Source organism: Melospiza georgiana, chromosome 3, assembly GCF_028018845.1.
Source record: "Melospiza georgiana isolate bMelGeo1 chromosome 3, bMelGeo1.pri, whole genome shotgun sequence".
NCBI lineage: Eukaryota > Metazoa > Chordata > Aves > Passeriformes > Passerellidae > Melospiza > Melospiza georgiana.
Genome location: NC_080432.1, coordinates 72,098,377 through 72,115,268, shown reverse-complemented (window position 1 = coordinate 72,115,268; position 16,892 = coordinate 72,098,377). Strand labels below are relative to the sequence as shown.

The following is a 16,892-nucleotide window of genomic DNA, read 5'->3' as shown; positions in this document are numbered from 1 at the left end:
TGCACCCTGGGTTAATTATGTTTGGATGCAGGCTGTGCAATGCTTTACACAATTTGTAGGTTGGGGTATATCTCATTATTAGGCAGCTATAAAGAAGTGCTTAAATATTAAACTAGGTAATGCAGGCTGGGCTTTTGTGTGATTTGGGAGTTTTGAAACTGGTTGAATAACATACACTTGCAGATCTTAAATAAAAGATGTTTGCATTTTGATTACTTATTATTCTCAGGAATAAGGAAATTTAAGATTGAAGGGCATTAGTTTTCTCAAGGCTTTATACTCATCTTCCAGAGAGGAAGGCACATTTTCTTGCAAAAAGACAAACACACCTGAAGGGAGCTGCATTTGACATAGGAGAACACAGCAGATGCTCAAATTCTGTTATGTAATGCAAATAACTCTTGCTTCTTGACATTAATTACTGGCTCGTCAAAAAGTAATAAATAGCATCAAAAAGGGATAATTCATGATGTGATAGCCACAGCCAATTTTTAGTTTTAACTGCTTTATTCAGGAGACATTATGGTACTTTGATCTGAAATAGAAAGAGCCAAATTGGTAATGAATGATTTTTGATTTTTGCTTGTTTGGTTAGGTTTTTTTGACGCATGATCTCCTCAGGAGTCCAAGGAAGACTTTTGTCTTTTATATTTCATTCCATGTGGTATATATGTTTTCCATTAATATGCAACCTGACCGTAACATGGCATCTACTTGAATTCTGATAGAAGTAACTAAAGAAATTAAATCAAGGAGTAAAAAGAGGCACAAGAAGAAGAACATTACAGATCTTTTTTTTTTTGCTTAGTTTTAATTGATCAAAACAAACAATGTACTGAAAATTAAATTAGACATTAATCTTCTATTTATAAAGGTACAATGCAAAATATATTCCAGTCTTACCAAAATGAAAATAAGTTACAGGTAATGGAGGATGAAAAAAAGAGTTAAATGCAAAAAACAATATTCAGATGATCTAATGTTATTGTAAAATTATGAAAAAGTGTGTAGAAAAGGTTATAGGAAAAAAAAAAAGTGAAGGTTATAGAAAGAATTATAGTCATCAGAATTACTTTTGGCCAGATCTTAGCATGTTAGCATATTCTGGTGAGTTACTAAAGCCAGTAAAATGTTCCAAATTTACTGTGGATTTCTTTATCTGTAACTCTTCAGCAGCACAAATTCTTATGGAGACTGCATCCTCAGATGCCGAGATGAGGTGATAGTGTCATTTTTATCTACTAGCTGCTTTCCAGGAGGATGTGACATCCAGTTTGTGTTTCCAGAAATATGTAAAAGTGACGAATGAGTCAAATGTGAAATCTGTTTTTGCCTAAGGTGTAACCTTATTTTGCTCCTACAGTTTTACACGGGGCATACGGATTTCCCTGAATTACCTAAAAACAGGAGTAGAAGAAAAACACTACCCAGAAAACATTAGTGTCCATTACTTGCATTGACCTGATTCACTATGAAAATAGGAGAAGATTCAATGAAGTCCATTCTAGAAAGTAAAACCATACAAAGCATTGGCTTAGCCACAGCCGTGGGTGTAAGATTTTTTTTTCCTTTTCACAGGAAAACACATCTGCTCTTCCTCCCACTGTTTCAGACTGTCTGCGGCCTGATGTTAGAATCCCTGCTGCTTGGAGCCAAAATTGTTCTGACTACCCAGAAGGGCTGACCTTGACCCACAGTTTCCTCTATCCTCCCAGTGAGCATGGTTCTTTTTATAGAGACCTTAGAAAGTCTTAATCAGCTGGATGTGGGTTTATGTTTAAACATATACCCAAACACCAAAACAAACTTCTTTGGATCAGCATGTTGGGCAGAAAAAGGTTTCCAGTGTTTGCAGACTGACCAAAAGTAGGGCAGCTGCTACTTGTATCTAAATATTTTTGGTTTAGAATATTTACTTTTTTTTTTAAACATGGAACAACTTGAATGTGATGAAAACCGGTTGGAATGATGTAAAGGGTTGGAAGGAAAGGCTGTCCCTCTTCCTCTGCATAAATATTCGTTTCCTATTTTCAAATTTGGTAATTATTATTTATTGAGTAGATTTCTTGAACAAATTTGGAGATATGTTTGCAATAGGATCATACACTCATGCTCAAATGTAACATGTAATTGAACTACATGTACCTACAATTTATAGTGACATATGAATCAATTGGTCTTTGTATAGTATTCCATTCACTTATATTTTGGTCTTTTTATATAGACTACAGTTCATCTGATCTTGAACAGTATGATGCCTTACTCACCAGCAATATTGTTCCTATGTATAAAGCTTTCAAAGGTAGGTTGCAAAATTTTGATTAATTATGATTAATTTTCTATAATTATTGTTCTTGATTTGATAAAGCTATCACAAAATTTTAAAACATTAATGCATGGCCTGCTGTATATCCAGATGTTGTGAAAATATCCTTAAAACATTTTAAGAGTAGATGTTTTAAAATTTATAGCACAATTATATGGGAGTTTTTTTCTTTGTATGGTCTTATCTGATTTCTGCTTATTTCTGCTTACCTGTTTGCTTTTGAGTTTGCTCTTCATCTCCTCTGTGCTATTCTAACAGGAAATGTTAGCTATGAAACTCTCATAAAAATATCCCTTGGGAAAATGCTCAAGGTGAATGCAAATGGCAATTCTTTTTTTCAAAATCTGAAAACCCCAACAATATTAATCTTGCAACACTATTTCTATAATAGATGGTTTTTATTATGCAATAATAAGACGTCTTCCCATCCAGCCTGACTCACATTTGTTTGTAATCATTGATAAGAAATTTTCTATAACTGCTTATGATCCTGTTTTATTCTTAGGCCTAGGCTAATTTTCTTAGAAAATGCATAAAAAGAGGAATTGTGTAAGGAAAAAGTTGGAAAAATCCCGATTATGTAAATACCTTTCTAATACATTCAGACCTCAATTATTCGTTCACTCATTAAAAACCAGAGATCCAGAAGACCTAAGTGTTTTTAATCTTCCAAATAAATCACAGACTGTGAAAAATCTAATTTTTCAAGGAAAACAACAAGAAGGTTCTATAGACCATAAAGCAACAGCTAAATCAATAGGAGATTCCCTAAAAGCCCCAAACCTGACAGGTTTTTTTTTGCCATGCCAGTTGTAAATATTTGAATAATGTCACTATTTTATATCCTATCAATTGCATTTTCTTGATTGGTGTCTGTGAAATAAGCCAAATTGTCTAGTCATGAGTTCTAGACAGTTAAACTAACAGTCAGGTGGTGAGTATTCCTCTCACAAAACCATTATGTCAGTTCCTACTATTTGTAACACTGATCAGGCATATCAGCCAGAAATTAGTGACCTCTCAGCTGTAGGTTTGTAGCTTCAGCTTTGGATCAAATCAAAGATAGATACACTTTAGATACACTCCAGTAGTGCAATTTACCTTGCTATTGACTATAGCAGCATTTACAGCGCCTCTTTCAATGGCAAGTGGGAGTATGTCCCTTCTGATTAAATCCTAATTTTGTGTAACAAAGAGTTTAGTTCTGAACTTTTAAAAATTAATCTTCAGTGAAAACACAAATACACTATTTTTCTTCAGTGGTGAAATTACTTTAAATTGATATTAATTTTGCTTTTATTTTTTTTTTATGACAGACATATGGGACTATTTCCATAATGTGCTTCTTCAGAAATATGCTAGAGAAAGAAATGGGGTAAACGTTATCAGTGGACCAGTGTTTGATTACAATTATGATGGCCATTTTGATAGCCCTGATGAAATTAAGCAGTAAGTACATGGAAAAGCCAGAAGTCAAGCTGTATATGATTTCAACTGTGTTTCCACACAAAAACCACCTATTATTTAAAAAGACTAAGAAACAAGTGTCATGGAGAATGCAGTATTCTCTTAATAATGCTACATCCACTATTACTCAAACAAGAGGAAGTGCTCTTGCAAACAAATACAGTCCCATGGAAGTTGAAGTAAAGAGTAAAAAGCTGTGCAGTTACATGTGTAGCTCTATATACATGCACAGGTACAGAGTAGTAATTAGTCTGCAGTAATTGGTTTCCAAGATGATGCCTAGATTTTAGATTTTGGGCCTCTGCATCAGAAATGCTGGGAGAATATGACTTTTAAACAGGCAGAAGACATGCTTAAGCATGATTTTCTCACTTTGATGTTGTGCTCACTCACCTGTTTGTTGTTTCTTCCTATTGTCTCAAACTGATGTATTTCATCAAAGGTCAGATTTGTGTGTTTGCCTTCACTGAATCACATAACTGGAAATGCAAAATGTAACATTCCTGAGAGGTAACTTTGCATAACTATGGCTTACACAGCTTACTGCAACATCTGACATGTTTACACATAAATTATAAAGACCAATTATTAATGTCAGTGAATAAGGATACAAGCAAATAAAAACAGAATTATGAAAACTTAGATTAGGGAAAATACCTTCTGAGACTAAGAGCATTTATGGAGTAGAAAGGTGCTGGGAAGTCAGTACAGCTGAATCTATCACTGGAGATGTTTTACTCAGGCTAGACTTGACCACATCTGATATGAATGGTTTGAGAATGGGAAAGTCAGCCTGCCACGTAGTAGGAGGGTGGAAGGGAGGAGGGACTACAACTTCCTTCCAAGCATAATGCTGAAATACCCAGCTGACCACATAATGCTGCCTCCAGTTTGGAATAAGCATGCTTTAGTCAGCGTGGTTAGGCAGTCATACAAAGAAGTATAATAATTTCAGTGATAGGGTTTTGTTCAACAAAAAAGCCTGGGAAACATTCAGCTCTTTATACACAAGAGTGACCATGTTTGCAGAATAGTCACAAAAGAGCAGCAAAGGCATGTTCAACCGAGTATCCTAAGCTGACTTCTACAGCACACAGCCACAAATCACTGTTCTGGCATTTCTCAATGGCAAGGAGTCAGAACTTGATTTTCTCATCGCTCTCCTCTGATTCACATGGTTGAAATTCTTCATATAATGAAGGGCAAATATGATGCTCTATTTTGACTCTTCCAGATGTAGAGATCTCTGGCTCTGGAAAAATAGAGTATTGACCACATTAAACAGTCCTAGTTCAGTGGGACTGCTTGTAGCACACAAAGTAATCCATGTATGTTTGGATGTTCATAAAATAAATGGTGAGGTTGTGTATCCCATCAGGTATTTTTCTCAATTAAAAAAGAAATTTAAGTCATATAGTATTTAAAGATATATATTGAGATAAATTCTATAAATTTCTAATTGTATCAGTGGTGTTAACACTTGATATCTCAAGAAATGCCTTACCTAATGTTTGTTTTGTAGGTATGTAGGCAATACAAAAATCCCCGTCCCAACCCATTACTATGTGATTCTGACAAGCTGCAACAACACATCCTATACTCCACTGAACTGTTCAGGGTCCTTGGATGCTTTGTCTTTTATCATTCCTCATCGACCTGACAACTCTGAAAGCTGTGCTGTAAGTACAGTTCTATGTTCCTGTGTGCCGACAAACTTTGGGAACTGATTCCCATTGGAATTTAGTCATCCAGAGAACCTTTATCAGTCTGTGGAATTAACTCATTCCCCATGAGCTGGGAGTGAGCTGACAGTTAAAGCAGTCACCAGAAGAGCAAGGAGCTCCAGGAGAGGTAGCTGGAAATGAATGAGCTGATAGGAAGCAAGGAAGAAGAAAGGGAGCTAAGATAAGAGGACTGGGAAATGCTGTCACCTGAGAAGGGCTGAGAACAGCAGCACAGGCAACAGGGAGATGAGATATCTTTATGGAAGACTGCAGGATAAACTTACTTTAGAGGTATCAGAAGACTTTGAGTGTTATTCCCTTCAGTTAATAGAAAATTCCTTCAGTTGCTTATTCCACCTCTATGAGAAATCCAGGCACTTGGATGAATGGTTCTGCAGTTAAAATTCATACTTGAATTAAATGAAATCTCTGCTTACCGCTAACAGTGTGAATCTTATGCCTTGTAGGAAACAAAATACATTATCTGAGTGTAATATGCATTACTGCGGCAGCTGAGTGCCTATTCCACAAACTCTGGGTTGCAGAAGGTTCCTAAACTCAGTGTTTATATATAATATATAATATCTATTTCTATTTCTATAAATATAAAATATAAATATAAATTGCACAAGTACAGCTGCACAGACTTGAACTGATCTTCACACAAAGTTTTTAGCTGATTTATAACTTTGAACTCAAAACTCCAGACAGATGCAAGCTTGCTGTACTTGGAAACAACTTCTGTGTCTCCCCATTTGTAGTGTGGATAATCCACAACTTCCCAGTGAGATCTTTTTAGAAGTTGAGGGTTGAGTAATTATTAGAATGAATTAGTCATTATAATTTAAAGATTGACTATAATTTCTAAAGTTTATAAAACCCCAAATCTCATTTTATATTCATCGTGTTTGGTAGTAACATAAATTTAATGAATCATTTGCCTCAGAAGCAGATATTGTTAATGAAAAAGCAAATTACCAGCTCTTTGCAAAACAATCCTTGCAGTGAAAGAACAGAAAAGAACATTTTGGATTGATTACTGGTTGCATTTCCATTGTATTCCCCATCTAACTAGCAACAATTCTTGCTGTCCAGCAATTAAGACTGAGCTGCTGCAAGGACTTTTTGTGAGTTGTCAGGTGCCTGTTGCTTGACTGGCCTGAGCAGTGCAGCTAATTTGTGCTGTAACTAAAACTGTCCTTAGGTGTGTGTTTGCAATGTGGCTCATGCATTTTGTACTTTAAAGTCACAATTGCCATGTCAGCATAATTCTTCTTGTCTGTCACTGTGGAAGTGGAGAGGTGGGTAGAAGAGACATCTGCTTGATTCTGTTTAAATGAGATCCCTAAAAGCAAGGCTGTAAAGATGCCTTGGAAAGCCTGAAAGAAGTTTTACCAAGTGGAGGCTTTTAGTCTGTCAGACCAGATCAAACACTGGCAATTGCCTAACACTGCCACCAAACAACAGAGGGCCTTTTATGTGTCTGAACATTGTTCTTGCTTGTTTTGACAGGAAAATAAGACACTTTCCGAATGGGTTGAAGAAAGAGTTCAGGCTCATTCTGCACGTGTTCGGGATGTGGAGTTGCTATCTGGGCTTGACTTTTACCAGGAAAGAAATGAATCTGTCTCTGAGATCTTGAGGCTAAAGACATTTTTGCCAATATTTGAGACTGAAAGTATCTGATGATCTTTGGAAAAGGTGTTCAGTGCTTGGAAGAAAGAAAATTTCAGTGATTTCACTTATTTCCTTGTTTAAGTATGTGGGAGTATTTTTCAAATTTGTGTTTTCCAGTCACGTGTTCTGTGCCAATGAAATTTGAATAAAAATGATACATAAAATTTTCTAAAGTGAATTAAATCATCATTGTTGAGCCAGGCTTTCAATATACAGTATATATTTTTATAATGTAAAAACTAATATATTATATTACTCTAAAATACATGAAATATTAGATGTGATATTATATATATAATAGTAGTAATGATTGAAAAAAATGCAAAAGGAACGTATTTTATACTACAGAGACATCAGAACTGTAAATTGTATATAAAATATTTCTACAATGGAGTTGAAAAATAAAACATTTTGAGAGAAGTGTCTATGTTTTTCCCTTGTGTTTATCAAAGGTAATGGTTCTCTAACACAAGCACATCCTGAAATATTCTGAATTTCTCTTTCTCACCTATTAATTCCTATGGAAACATATTCTGACTCACAAAAAGTCTGTACACAGTGCAAGTGATCATCACCGTGTTTTCCACTTGTGTTAATTAATTATGCTAGTAACAAGTGAAGTGAATGAGGTATATTCTTGTACCCTTCAGAAATCTTAAAACATTCTGAACATGAAGAGGTAAAAGAAATGCTCTACACAGAAGAATTTTGTCTTGATATTTACCTGTATTTGCAATGGTTTCCAAATGCCTGGTGATAACAAAATGTTTGTGTCTATTTTTAAATAGTTAAACTTGAGATTAGACCGTAAAATTAGTAATAACATCCAAAACAGATAGAGACTTTGTAGACAGATACTTTTTAACACTGTGCTGTACACAAATAATTGCTGAGGAAAGGTAAGTAGGACAAGACAATGGAAATTTCCAGATTATGCTAATAAAAAAATGTCACCTATAATAGAGTGTGAGTGAACTACTCCACTACAAATATTGCTAAGCACATTTATGAAAAACAGCAGAAAATGGATCATTTAATTTATAGGCACAGCAGGGGCATTTTAAAGAAGCATGTTAAAGTGTGTTTCAATCTATAAAACTAACTCTGGACTGAAGGAGCTATGTCTGCTTAAAGAATTAAACTTTAAACTCCCAAACTTTTCAGCACAAAGAATCCAAACCCACCACAGGACACTACATTTTCCAAAGTTCTCAAGATGATCAGGGTATGCCCACACACCAGACAGAGTTTAGCAATATTGATCTTAAAATCTTGATGTGAGACCAAGCTGAACATAAAGATTTTTATCTCAGTGAAACCATTACACCATCATGGAGTTGCAGTTCACCACTCTACAATGTTTTGACATCTTAAGTCTGCTCACCTAAATCAGAGACTTCTGCTAAACTGCCCCAATTAAGAACATGACTGTTTTTTTACTTTGTGGTAAATCAGACCCTAACTCAAATAAAAAAATCTACACTCAGAGTAGAAGAGTGGGACAAAAGAATAGTGACTAAATGTATAAAATAGATATGGGTTATTTTACTCTGAAATGCTGAGAAATTCAAAAGTTAAAGTATCAACAAATAGTAACCACAAAATAAACACATAATATTTAATTTAAAAACATAATCCTCCTTTGTTAATCATTCTGCTTTGTCCTGAGATTTAGGAAATTATGCTGTTTCTGGATATTTCAGATGTCTGTTTCCTAGGGGATGTGAGTATTGCTTTCCCAAATTGGTAAACCTTTGTTTCTGTGTTTTTCAGCCAGTTCTGAAACTCCCAAAGCTGCAGTGGAATAACCACAAATTAATCTGCTGACTGCAAAAGCAGATGTGGCCAAGTCTCAGCTCTTTGAGCCACCTTCCATGTGACAATTAAAAATGTAAATTCTGTAAAACATTACTTTCCATAGACCATTATTTAAGTGAAGAAAACTGAGTGCTCCTGTAGACATTGAAGATCTGAACTCTGAAGGACCTTGCTGCTTCCTTCTCTTATGCTTGGGTCCTTTTAAGTTTTAGAGTATTAGAACCAAATCTCTAAGCAAATATAGAAACTTGGCACTACCTATATCTGGTCTTTTCTCTGTAGCAAGGCTGAGTAATAATGAAAGAAACTAGGCAAGGGAAACAGCCTACCCTGCCCCAGAAAAGGCAGAGCAAGGAAAAGCTTAATTGATGTTTTTTTGTAGTAAGTGCTACTGTTTCCCTGACACCACACCCTGGCTCTGTGAGACTGTCACCATATAAAACAAACCTTTTTTGTTCACTTAATATTTATTATAGAGACCACTGGCATTTTGTCAGTACCTCCCTGAAGTAGTTTCAAAGCTGAGTGCAGACATTGAAGTGGCACAGAATACCCTTTACCTTGGACATCCTCCCTTAAGTATCAATGGATACATATTGAAAGGGCTGTTTTAAAAAATTACCTCCTACAATGTTTGTCCACAGGATGATGGGATTCTCCATTTGCAATTGTTTGTAAGCACAGATTTTTTTCTGTCCTTACTGTGCAGTGAGGGAGTTACTACCTCTGGGTGAAAGACTGTCAATAGGAAGGCAAGCAAATCTATCATGCCTCTCGAAAGTCTTGAGAAAAGTGGAGGCTCAGTAGTGTCCTCTTAGAGCAGCACTTGCCTGTCCCACCACGATTTCCCTGGGGAGGGAGAAGTGAACACTACTGGCATGACTTTCCTTAACATAGTCTGAAAGCGTCAGGAAATACAAATCCTTCCCAGACCCTGAAGCATGAAACAAAGAATGGGAGTACCTCTAAAGGATGAAAAGTGCTGGGTGGAATTCAAGTTGGTATGGTCAGGGTCCAGGACTTTGGACAGCTTTGGGTTTGACATAAATCAGACTTAAAGCAGAAGTGCCAAGGACATCAATTGCTTTATTGTACATTAAGGAGACTTGGCAACTGATGTGCCCCATAAACCAACCTGCCCACTGTCCAGGAAGATCAGCCACAGCCTTCTTTGCCTGTAATGGTTGGGAGCTGGAAGGAGAGTGAGTGGTTCCTGAGACTGTCTGCAAAGAAGTGCATTTCTCCTGGTCTTACCCTATGTGAGAGAAGCACGGGTGGGAGGAACAGTACTTTGGCTTTCCAGAGGCTTTCCAAGAAAAGATGAAATTGCAGAGCTTTGTTTGGTGTCTAGCTTGCCTCTTATCAGTGAGTCAGATTGCTGCCTAACAGATGGAACAGCTCCCTAAAGGGATGTGTGGTTTTGCACAAGATGAAGGACTTTACAGAGTGGTGTTACAAGCCAAGAGGCAGGGCACTAGTGGAGGCAGTATAGACCTCTAGTGCCTGCGCAGCAATGGCAACGCCTCAAAGGTCCAATGCTAAGGTTTGTGCTTTTTCAGAATGCTGTTTGAAGTATTTTATATACTGCTCTGATTTTTTTGTTAGTGGCAGAATGCAAACCTGTTATTCTGTAGGCAGCATTAAAGTTTTCTTGTAGTCCTGCAGTTCAGATTTGTCAGATTTTTTGTATGAGCTGCTTAACACTCATCAGCACAGATGAAAACTTTATCAGTCAACTGTAAGCATAAAGACTCAATTTGATCAACCAAAGAAAATTCTATAACAACTATGGGAACTAACAATCTTTCTGTCCTTCTCTTCATATCACATACAGGTCATAACACAGAATTCTCTCTCAAATCTCAGAAGTAACCAGCTCTCCCAGGTAAGAAGAAGGATTTACAGGGAATTGCTGAGAAAAAGTATTTTGAAAAAGAAAGATCTGTTTGATTTTTAGGCAATCTAGTCAATGTAATTTCCTTCTATTCAGCTGTGCTGGTTTGGACTTTTTCCTCATTCCTATTTGTTGTCAGGGGAAAAGCTGATGGAATTGTGTCTAGCTACCAAAACTACATCTGTGCATACCATTTCTATAATCAGAATATCCAAAAGATATCCCCATCAGCCAAGAACGCAAAATATTATTTGGAAATAATGGTAAGTTTTAATTTCTCATTATTAATTTCTCCTTCATTTTAGGCAGAAGGATGCCTTTTCTGCATCTGTGAACACATTTTTATGAAGTAGAACATTCCAAGAGTTTGTTATCCTCCTTTCCACTCTTCCCCGAGGTGCATTGTCTGCTTCTTTTCATCTCACTAGTTAATATTCTTTTTAATTTTTTGTTCAGGTTACAGATGCTGGATATCTCCCTAGCACCATTAAGCATTACAAATGAATCTTCAGTTACAAAGAGGAGAAAGTTCAGAAAAACAAAAGCACTGTCTGAATGCAGGAAAAACCAGAATATTGAAATTTTTGTTCCTTTGTGTTTTTAAATGCTTAACTGCAGACCCATGGGAAAGGTGAGTTCAAGCTGTTACTTACTCTAATTCTTTCCACAGAATGAGAAATCTTGTCTCATTTCCTTTACTCAGTTATGAGTTAGATCACATTTTATGTGGTATGCAATTCAATCTTATGAGTAGTACAAGGTTTTGGAAACAGTTTAGCTACATAGGCTGAGGAAACACATGATATAAGTTCATATTTGTTCCACTAAATTTTTATTGTTTCCGAAAATTTTATTCTGTGAACATTTCCAGCAATTTTCAGGTGCTGTTCAGTGTATCAAACTTGTTCTTGATGGTGGTTTGGCAGCAAATAATTCCCTGCAATCTTGACTCCTAAGGGTAGTGTCAGACAGAGTGACAGCAAACAGGATGCTGTCTGATGGGAAGGGCGATGGCAGGGAGGCAAGTTTCTAAAAGGACCAGTAATGTTTCCTTAGGAAAATATGGGCTGTGGTGGGCACAAGGACTGGTCAGTAACTTCACTTTGTAGTTGACCTACAACATTGGGTAGAAGAAGAAACCACCCCTCCTGAGGTTTTTTGTGTGGCGAGTTACTGCCTGTGTCTAATGTCTGACATCTTTCCCATGGTTCCTGCTCATCATTTTTCTTGCTCTAATGTGTGTCTTTATTGTACATTAAGGAGTCTCATCCCAGCCCCAGTTGTGTTTCTCCCCATCACCTATGTCTCAGTGTGATCTTTGTCTCATCCAGCTGTCGGCACTTGCAAGGAAAGAGTCTCAGCTCCTTTCTCCAACTTGGCCCATAGCATATGGCTCATGTGCCAACCATGCAAACCAACTTCCTAAACCAATAATTTGGAATAAAGCCAGTATGAGAACTAATTTCATGCTCAGTCTTTGGGACTGTGACCACTGCCACCCATGCTTTCTTGGACCAGAAATCATACTCTTTCTGCAACTCAGGATTTTCAGAAAGCTAAGTGTAGAAGTGATGAAATTAGTCATTAAAATCACAGTTTTTGGCAAAGGAGTAGAGTGAGCTATGGGAAACCCATAAATAAGCATTTTTCCATCGCAAAAAGCTTTAACATTTTAGGATAACTTGCATAACATCATAACTGTTCTCTGAGGTACAGATTTAATTTAATGTGCTTGTATAAACACCCTTAGACAGAAAATTTCTGTTGGTCTGAATGACTTGTGTTTGAGAACTTCTAAGTAAACACAATTGCATAAGAAATGCTGCAAAGCTGTATGTTACAGAGGTTTATTTATTTTTATTTTAATGTCTTCCTCACAAATAAATGCTTAAGAGAAATAATCCAGCAGAAATGTTGTCAACAGTTGCCAACAGTTCTATCCATTATTAAAAGCTACCAAAAATTACCAAAAAATGCATAAAAGCAATGTGAAATCTTTATATAGGAAAAAATACAATAAAATATTTTTGTGTCTCGCATAATAAGCAGCATATATTTCAAAGCAGCAGGGAGAAATTGCTACCTGCTGTTAGTGCAATTAGGGAAAGTTCCCTATTTCCCAGCTATGAATAACCTAACACTACCATGGGCAGAATGCTGCAATATTACTTGACAAATTTTCTAATTGATTGCTGCAAAAAATGGCACCTTTTGAAACACAATTGATACATGACATAAAATCAAGAGGAAGTCTGAATAATTCAGGAACTTTATGAAACCCGTGTTTAGAGAGATTACGTTTTTTCATAGGAATTGATTTTCTATTTTCTCTTACATGTTTCTCTACTGTGAATAATGCAGAATAACTTCACTGTAAAATAGAACTGAACAAAGTTTGTTCTGGCTGAAGCTTCTGCTTATGAATCACTGAATCCACAGTCTATTTCTTGTCCAACCAAGCTGCACAGCTATTCTGGACAGCTATAGCATGGGATAATGACATATGGGACATGACACATCAGTGTCCTGTTTATGCTCAAGGTTTTTCCTGTGTGGCATCTTGGTTTGTGTACTGAGGTTTGAGGTTAAACTGAAGAAAACTGTGATTTCCTCCTCGTCTCTGATAATCCATATGCTTTTTAACTGCTCAGTGTCCTTTTTGAACTATTGTCAGCTTGTACTTATTACTTTGAATGTAAATGAGGTGTTCCATGTGTATTGGTGTTTATATGGCCACGAGGGCTTGGCTGCACTGAGGAGCTGTGGTGATGCCCTAATAGCCAAGTAGGGGGCAGGAAATACAGAATGGCATATTTGTTTATCAGATATTAATTCTGAATGGTTTCACATGCAGCTACTTATGGGTTTGGCCAACTCAGACCAGGGGGCACAAAGATTGTGTGTAGGCCTGGGATGACCATCACTGGCAGTGAAACTTCCAGTGACATGGTCTCAGTCATCCTGAAGCCTGTACAGAGTACACACAGGGCTTCAGGAGGCTCTTATGTAACAGAAAACTTGCTTCAGATTGAAAAAGGGTGTGATTGCCATTGGTGAAACCTCCTGTCACCGGATTGCCAGTAGCTAAACAGCTTGACAAACAGTGATCCACATGGCTTTCAGCGGTGGTTGTTGGAGGTAGAAACAGAGTAGAACTCATGCAAGGCTGGAAAATACATGCTGATTTATACATTTTTGTTGTTTTTTAGTACAAGAAAGAGACTCCAAAATGTAAGGAAGCCCTGTAATTCCATATAGGTGTGAGGTGATTTCATTTTGGAGCAAAAGCAAAGGAAGGCTCTGATATAATATGGAAAATTAAATCCCTATATGCTTACCTGCTTTAATCTCTTCACAAACAACAAGACTTTTTCTTGCTTAGCAAAGCAAACCCAGAACCTGAGAGGAGGTTAACTACTCTTTCTAGTACTGCTGGGAATGATAATAGTGATGAACAGCAGAGAAAGCAAGAAAAGAAAAAGAGTAGTTTATAATATAGAAAAATGTTAGCACCAAATAATAATAATGATACATAAATTTGCTGGCTGTAGATTCCAGCTGGAAATCAGAAGACAGATTCTCACCAGTAGGCTTCTGGAGCAGCTATTCTATGAAAATTGCAAGGGATGAAGAAAAACACTTTAAAGTAAAGAGCTTGGTCAGCCTCTGAATCAGCCTGAATTACACAGTCACCCAGGATAGCAAGCAACTGCCTCAATGACTCACTTGGGCCTGTGCTCTTTGCCTCAGTGAATAATGATTAAGTGAAAGAAAAAAAGGCATTTTTACTTTAGGAAGATAATGCAAGACCTGTTTGATTGAGACACTGATTAACAATGTTTAACAGATTAATTAACGCCTCAAGTCCTTGCCAACCAGTAACTTGAGAAACTTGCCTGGGTTTACCGCAATTTAAATGAAAAGCATCTGTGTGGCCAGGATTTGTATGAGCACTGCTGGTGCTGCCATTTCATCACTCCTAGCTCATGCTCTGCTTTGGTTGCTTGTGAATCATATTCCTGAACATGTGGATAGGAAAACCGTATTCCCTACTTGCTTTACTTCCAGCTGTGTTTGTGAGGTTGGGAAGAATGACAGGAGATGTCATGCTGGGCCAGAAAATATCTGTACAAAGTGCTTTTGACTAGCTAGGAGGAAAAGGGCATGGATACAGTTGGTCAGAAAAAGTTTAAAGAAACTTATTGGGTTCTGGTGGTTTTTTTGGTGTTGGCTTTTTTTCTTTTTTCTTTTCTTTTTTTTTTTTTTTCTTTTTTTTTTTAATGAATTAGTCAGATCCATGCAATTAAACAATTTTGCAGAGTCTGAATTTGCTTTCAGTGGTGTCCCAATACAGCAGTGTCAGCCAGACAATTTTCAGAACAAGGTTAGATGCCAACACATCATCTCCATGACTTTTTCTTTCAGGCTTCTCCAGAGCTGAAAAACAACCCGAATTCACTGAATCCCGGCTGAGAGCCATATTGCTCCACGGCCTGCTGAGGTGACAAAATCCAGAACTGGAGCAGCTTGCAGGCATGAACTTGATGCCAGAATTTGTACAGCTTGAGTCTTAATAACCAACTTGCTACTTTTTTTGTTGTTTTTCTGTCTGATGGGTCCCCATACCTGAAAGACAGCTCTGACCTGGTGCAGGATGTGAGAGGTTTTGAAGTCCTAAAAATTCCCTGAGGGCAGGAAATTTTTTCCAGTGCAGCATTTCTGCCATGACTCTCCTCTTCAGCACATCCAAAACTCATGATGTTGTCCTGGCCAAACTCCTATTCCAACTCCTCATATGAAAACGATCTATGAATTTTCGTTGGAACATATACAGAGACTGGGCAAGGCCGCCTGGCTAAAAGGACAGCAGGCACATGATGGAGGATGTGGTCTGCTCAGAAACTTTCATGTCAGAGAAGCTGCCTTGCAGGTCATTTCTATTTATATCTACTGAGAGCACTCAGAAGATAGAGAACAACTTCAGGAGCCCATAGGCAATTGTACATATTAAATATCCGAGATGTGAGATATGATGACTGAGTGACTATAAGGTGACTATCCTAATAGCTTGGTCCCTATACCTTTTGTTATTTTGGATGCAGGATGCAGCAGTTCATCAATGTTCATCAGTATCATTATTTGATTAGTGACAGAAAACTACTTAACTCTTATCCTAGAATGCTTGACCTGCCTATTTTATCATTTGCAGAGTTCCAGAGTAGTTGAAAAAAATATTCTACCTTTCTGTCCACCTTTCATTTATCTAGGGGATATCCAATGCATACGATAAACACCAATTGCTGATATAGAACCTCAGAAAAAAGATCAGAGGCAAATTATTTTATATGCTTGAGCTGATGCATAAGGTAAACTGCTAGGATGGGGCCTTGGATTTTTATACCATAAAGGGGAAGAATGACCAGATTTACTGCCTTGTAGCTTTTAACATTAAAAATGCTGGTCCAAATTATTTTCATGTAAACCATGCAAGGATTCAGTATTTATGTAGTTCATAGGCCACAATAAATGCTCACTTGTCTCTGTTCCACATATAAAACTTGTGAAAAGATTGATGTGTGGCATGTACTTTGAGGCTTTAAGCTGACATACAGAAGGAAGTATAGTAATATCTTCCTTGCTTCCTCAAAATTCATTCCATTAATATCTATCTTCCAATAATTAGTGGGAAAAATGAAAAATAAAAATACTTACTACCATGTAGGCTTTTGTAAACAAAGTACAGGTTAGATGGAGTACAAGGGCTACAGCACTGCTGGAACTGATCATTATTGCTTGGGATTCATCCCACCTTATTACCTGGTGCCACCTGCTTAGCTCTTTTTTGAAACTGGTGGTTGTGATAAGACAACAGGTCACAGTGGGAACTCCAGGTGCTGGTCTTGTGTGAGTCAGTCTCCTTATCAGGTCGGTCTTCCTGATTGATCTCAGGTTGTTGAGTTGGATTTCCTCCTGAGAGACATGGAAA

The 16,892-nt window shown here is 37.1% G+C and overlaps 1 protein-coding gene across 1 annotated transcript in view; it reads left to right on the top strand.

The window, feature by feature from the left end:
- ENPP3 (ectonucleotide pyrophosphatase/phosphodiesterase 3) overlaps positions 1 to 7,203 on the top strand; it is a 34,968-nt gene extending 27,765 nt beyond the window's left edge. The window contains exons 21-25 of the mRNA XM_058019922.1: positions 1,579 to 1,714; positions 2,225 to 2,302; positions 3,643 to 3,775; positions 5,316 to 5,472; positions 7,030 to 7,203. Of these exons, the coding sequence (XP_057875905.1) occupies positions 1,579 to 1,714; positions 2,225 to 2,302; positions 3,643 to 3,775; positions 5,316 to 5,472; positions 7,030 to 7,203 (678 nt within the window). The remainder of the gene's footprint in view (positions 1 to 1,578; positions 1,715 to 2,224; positions 2,303 to 3,642; positions 3,776 to 5,315; positions 5,473 to 7,029) is intronic.
- Positions 7,204 to 16,892: the final 9,689 nt, after the last annotated feature.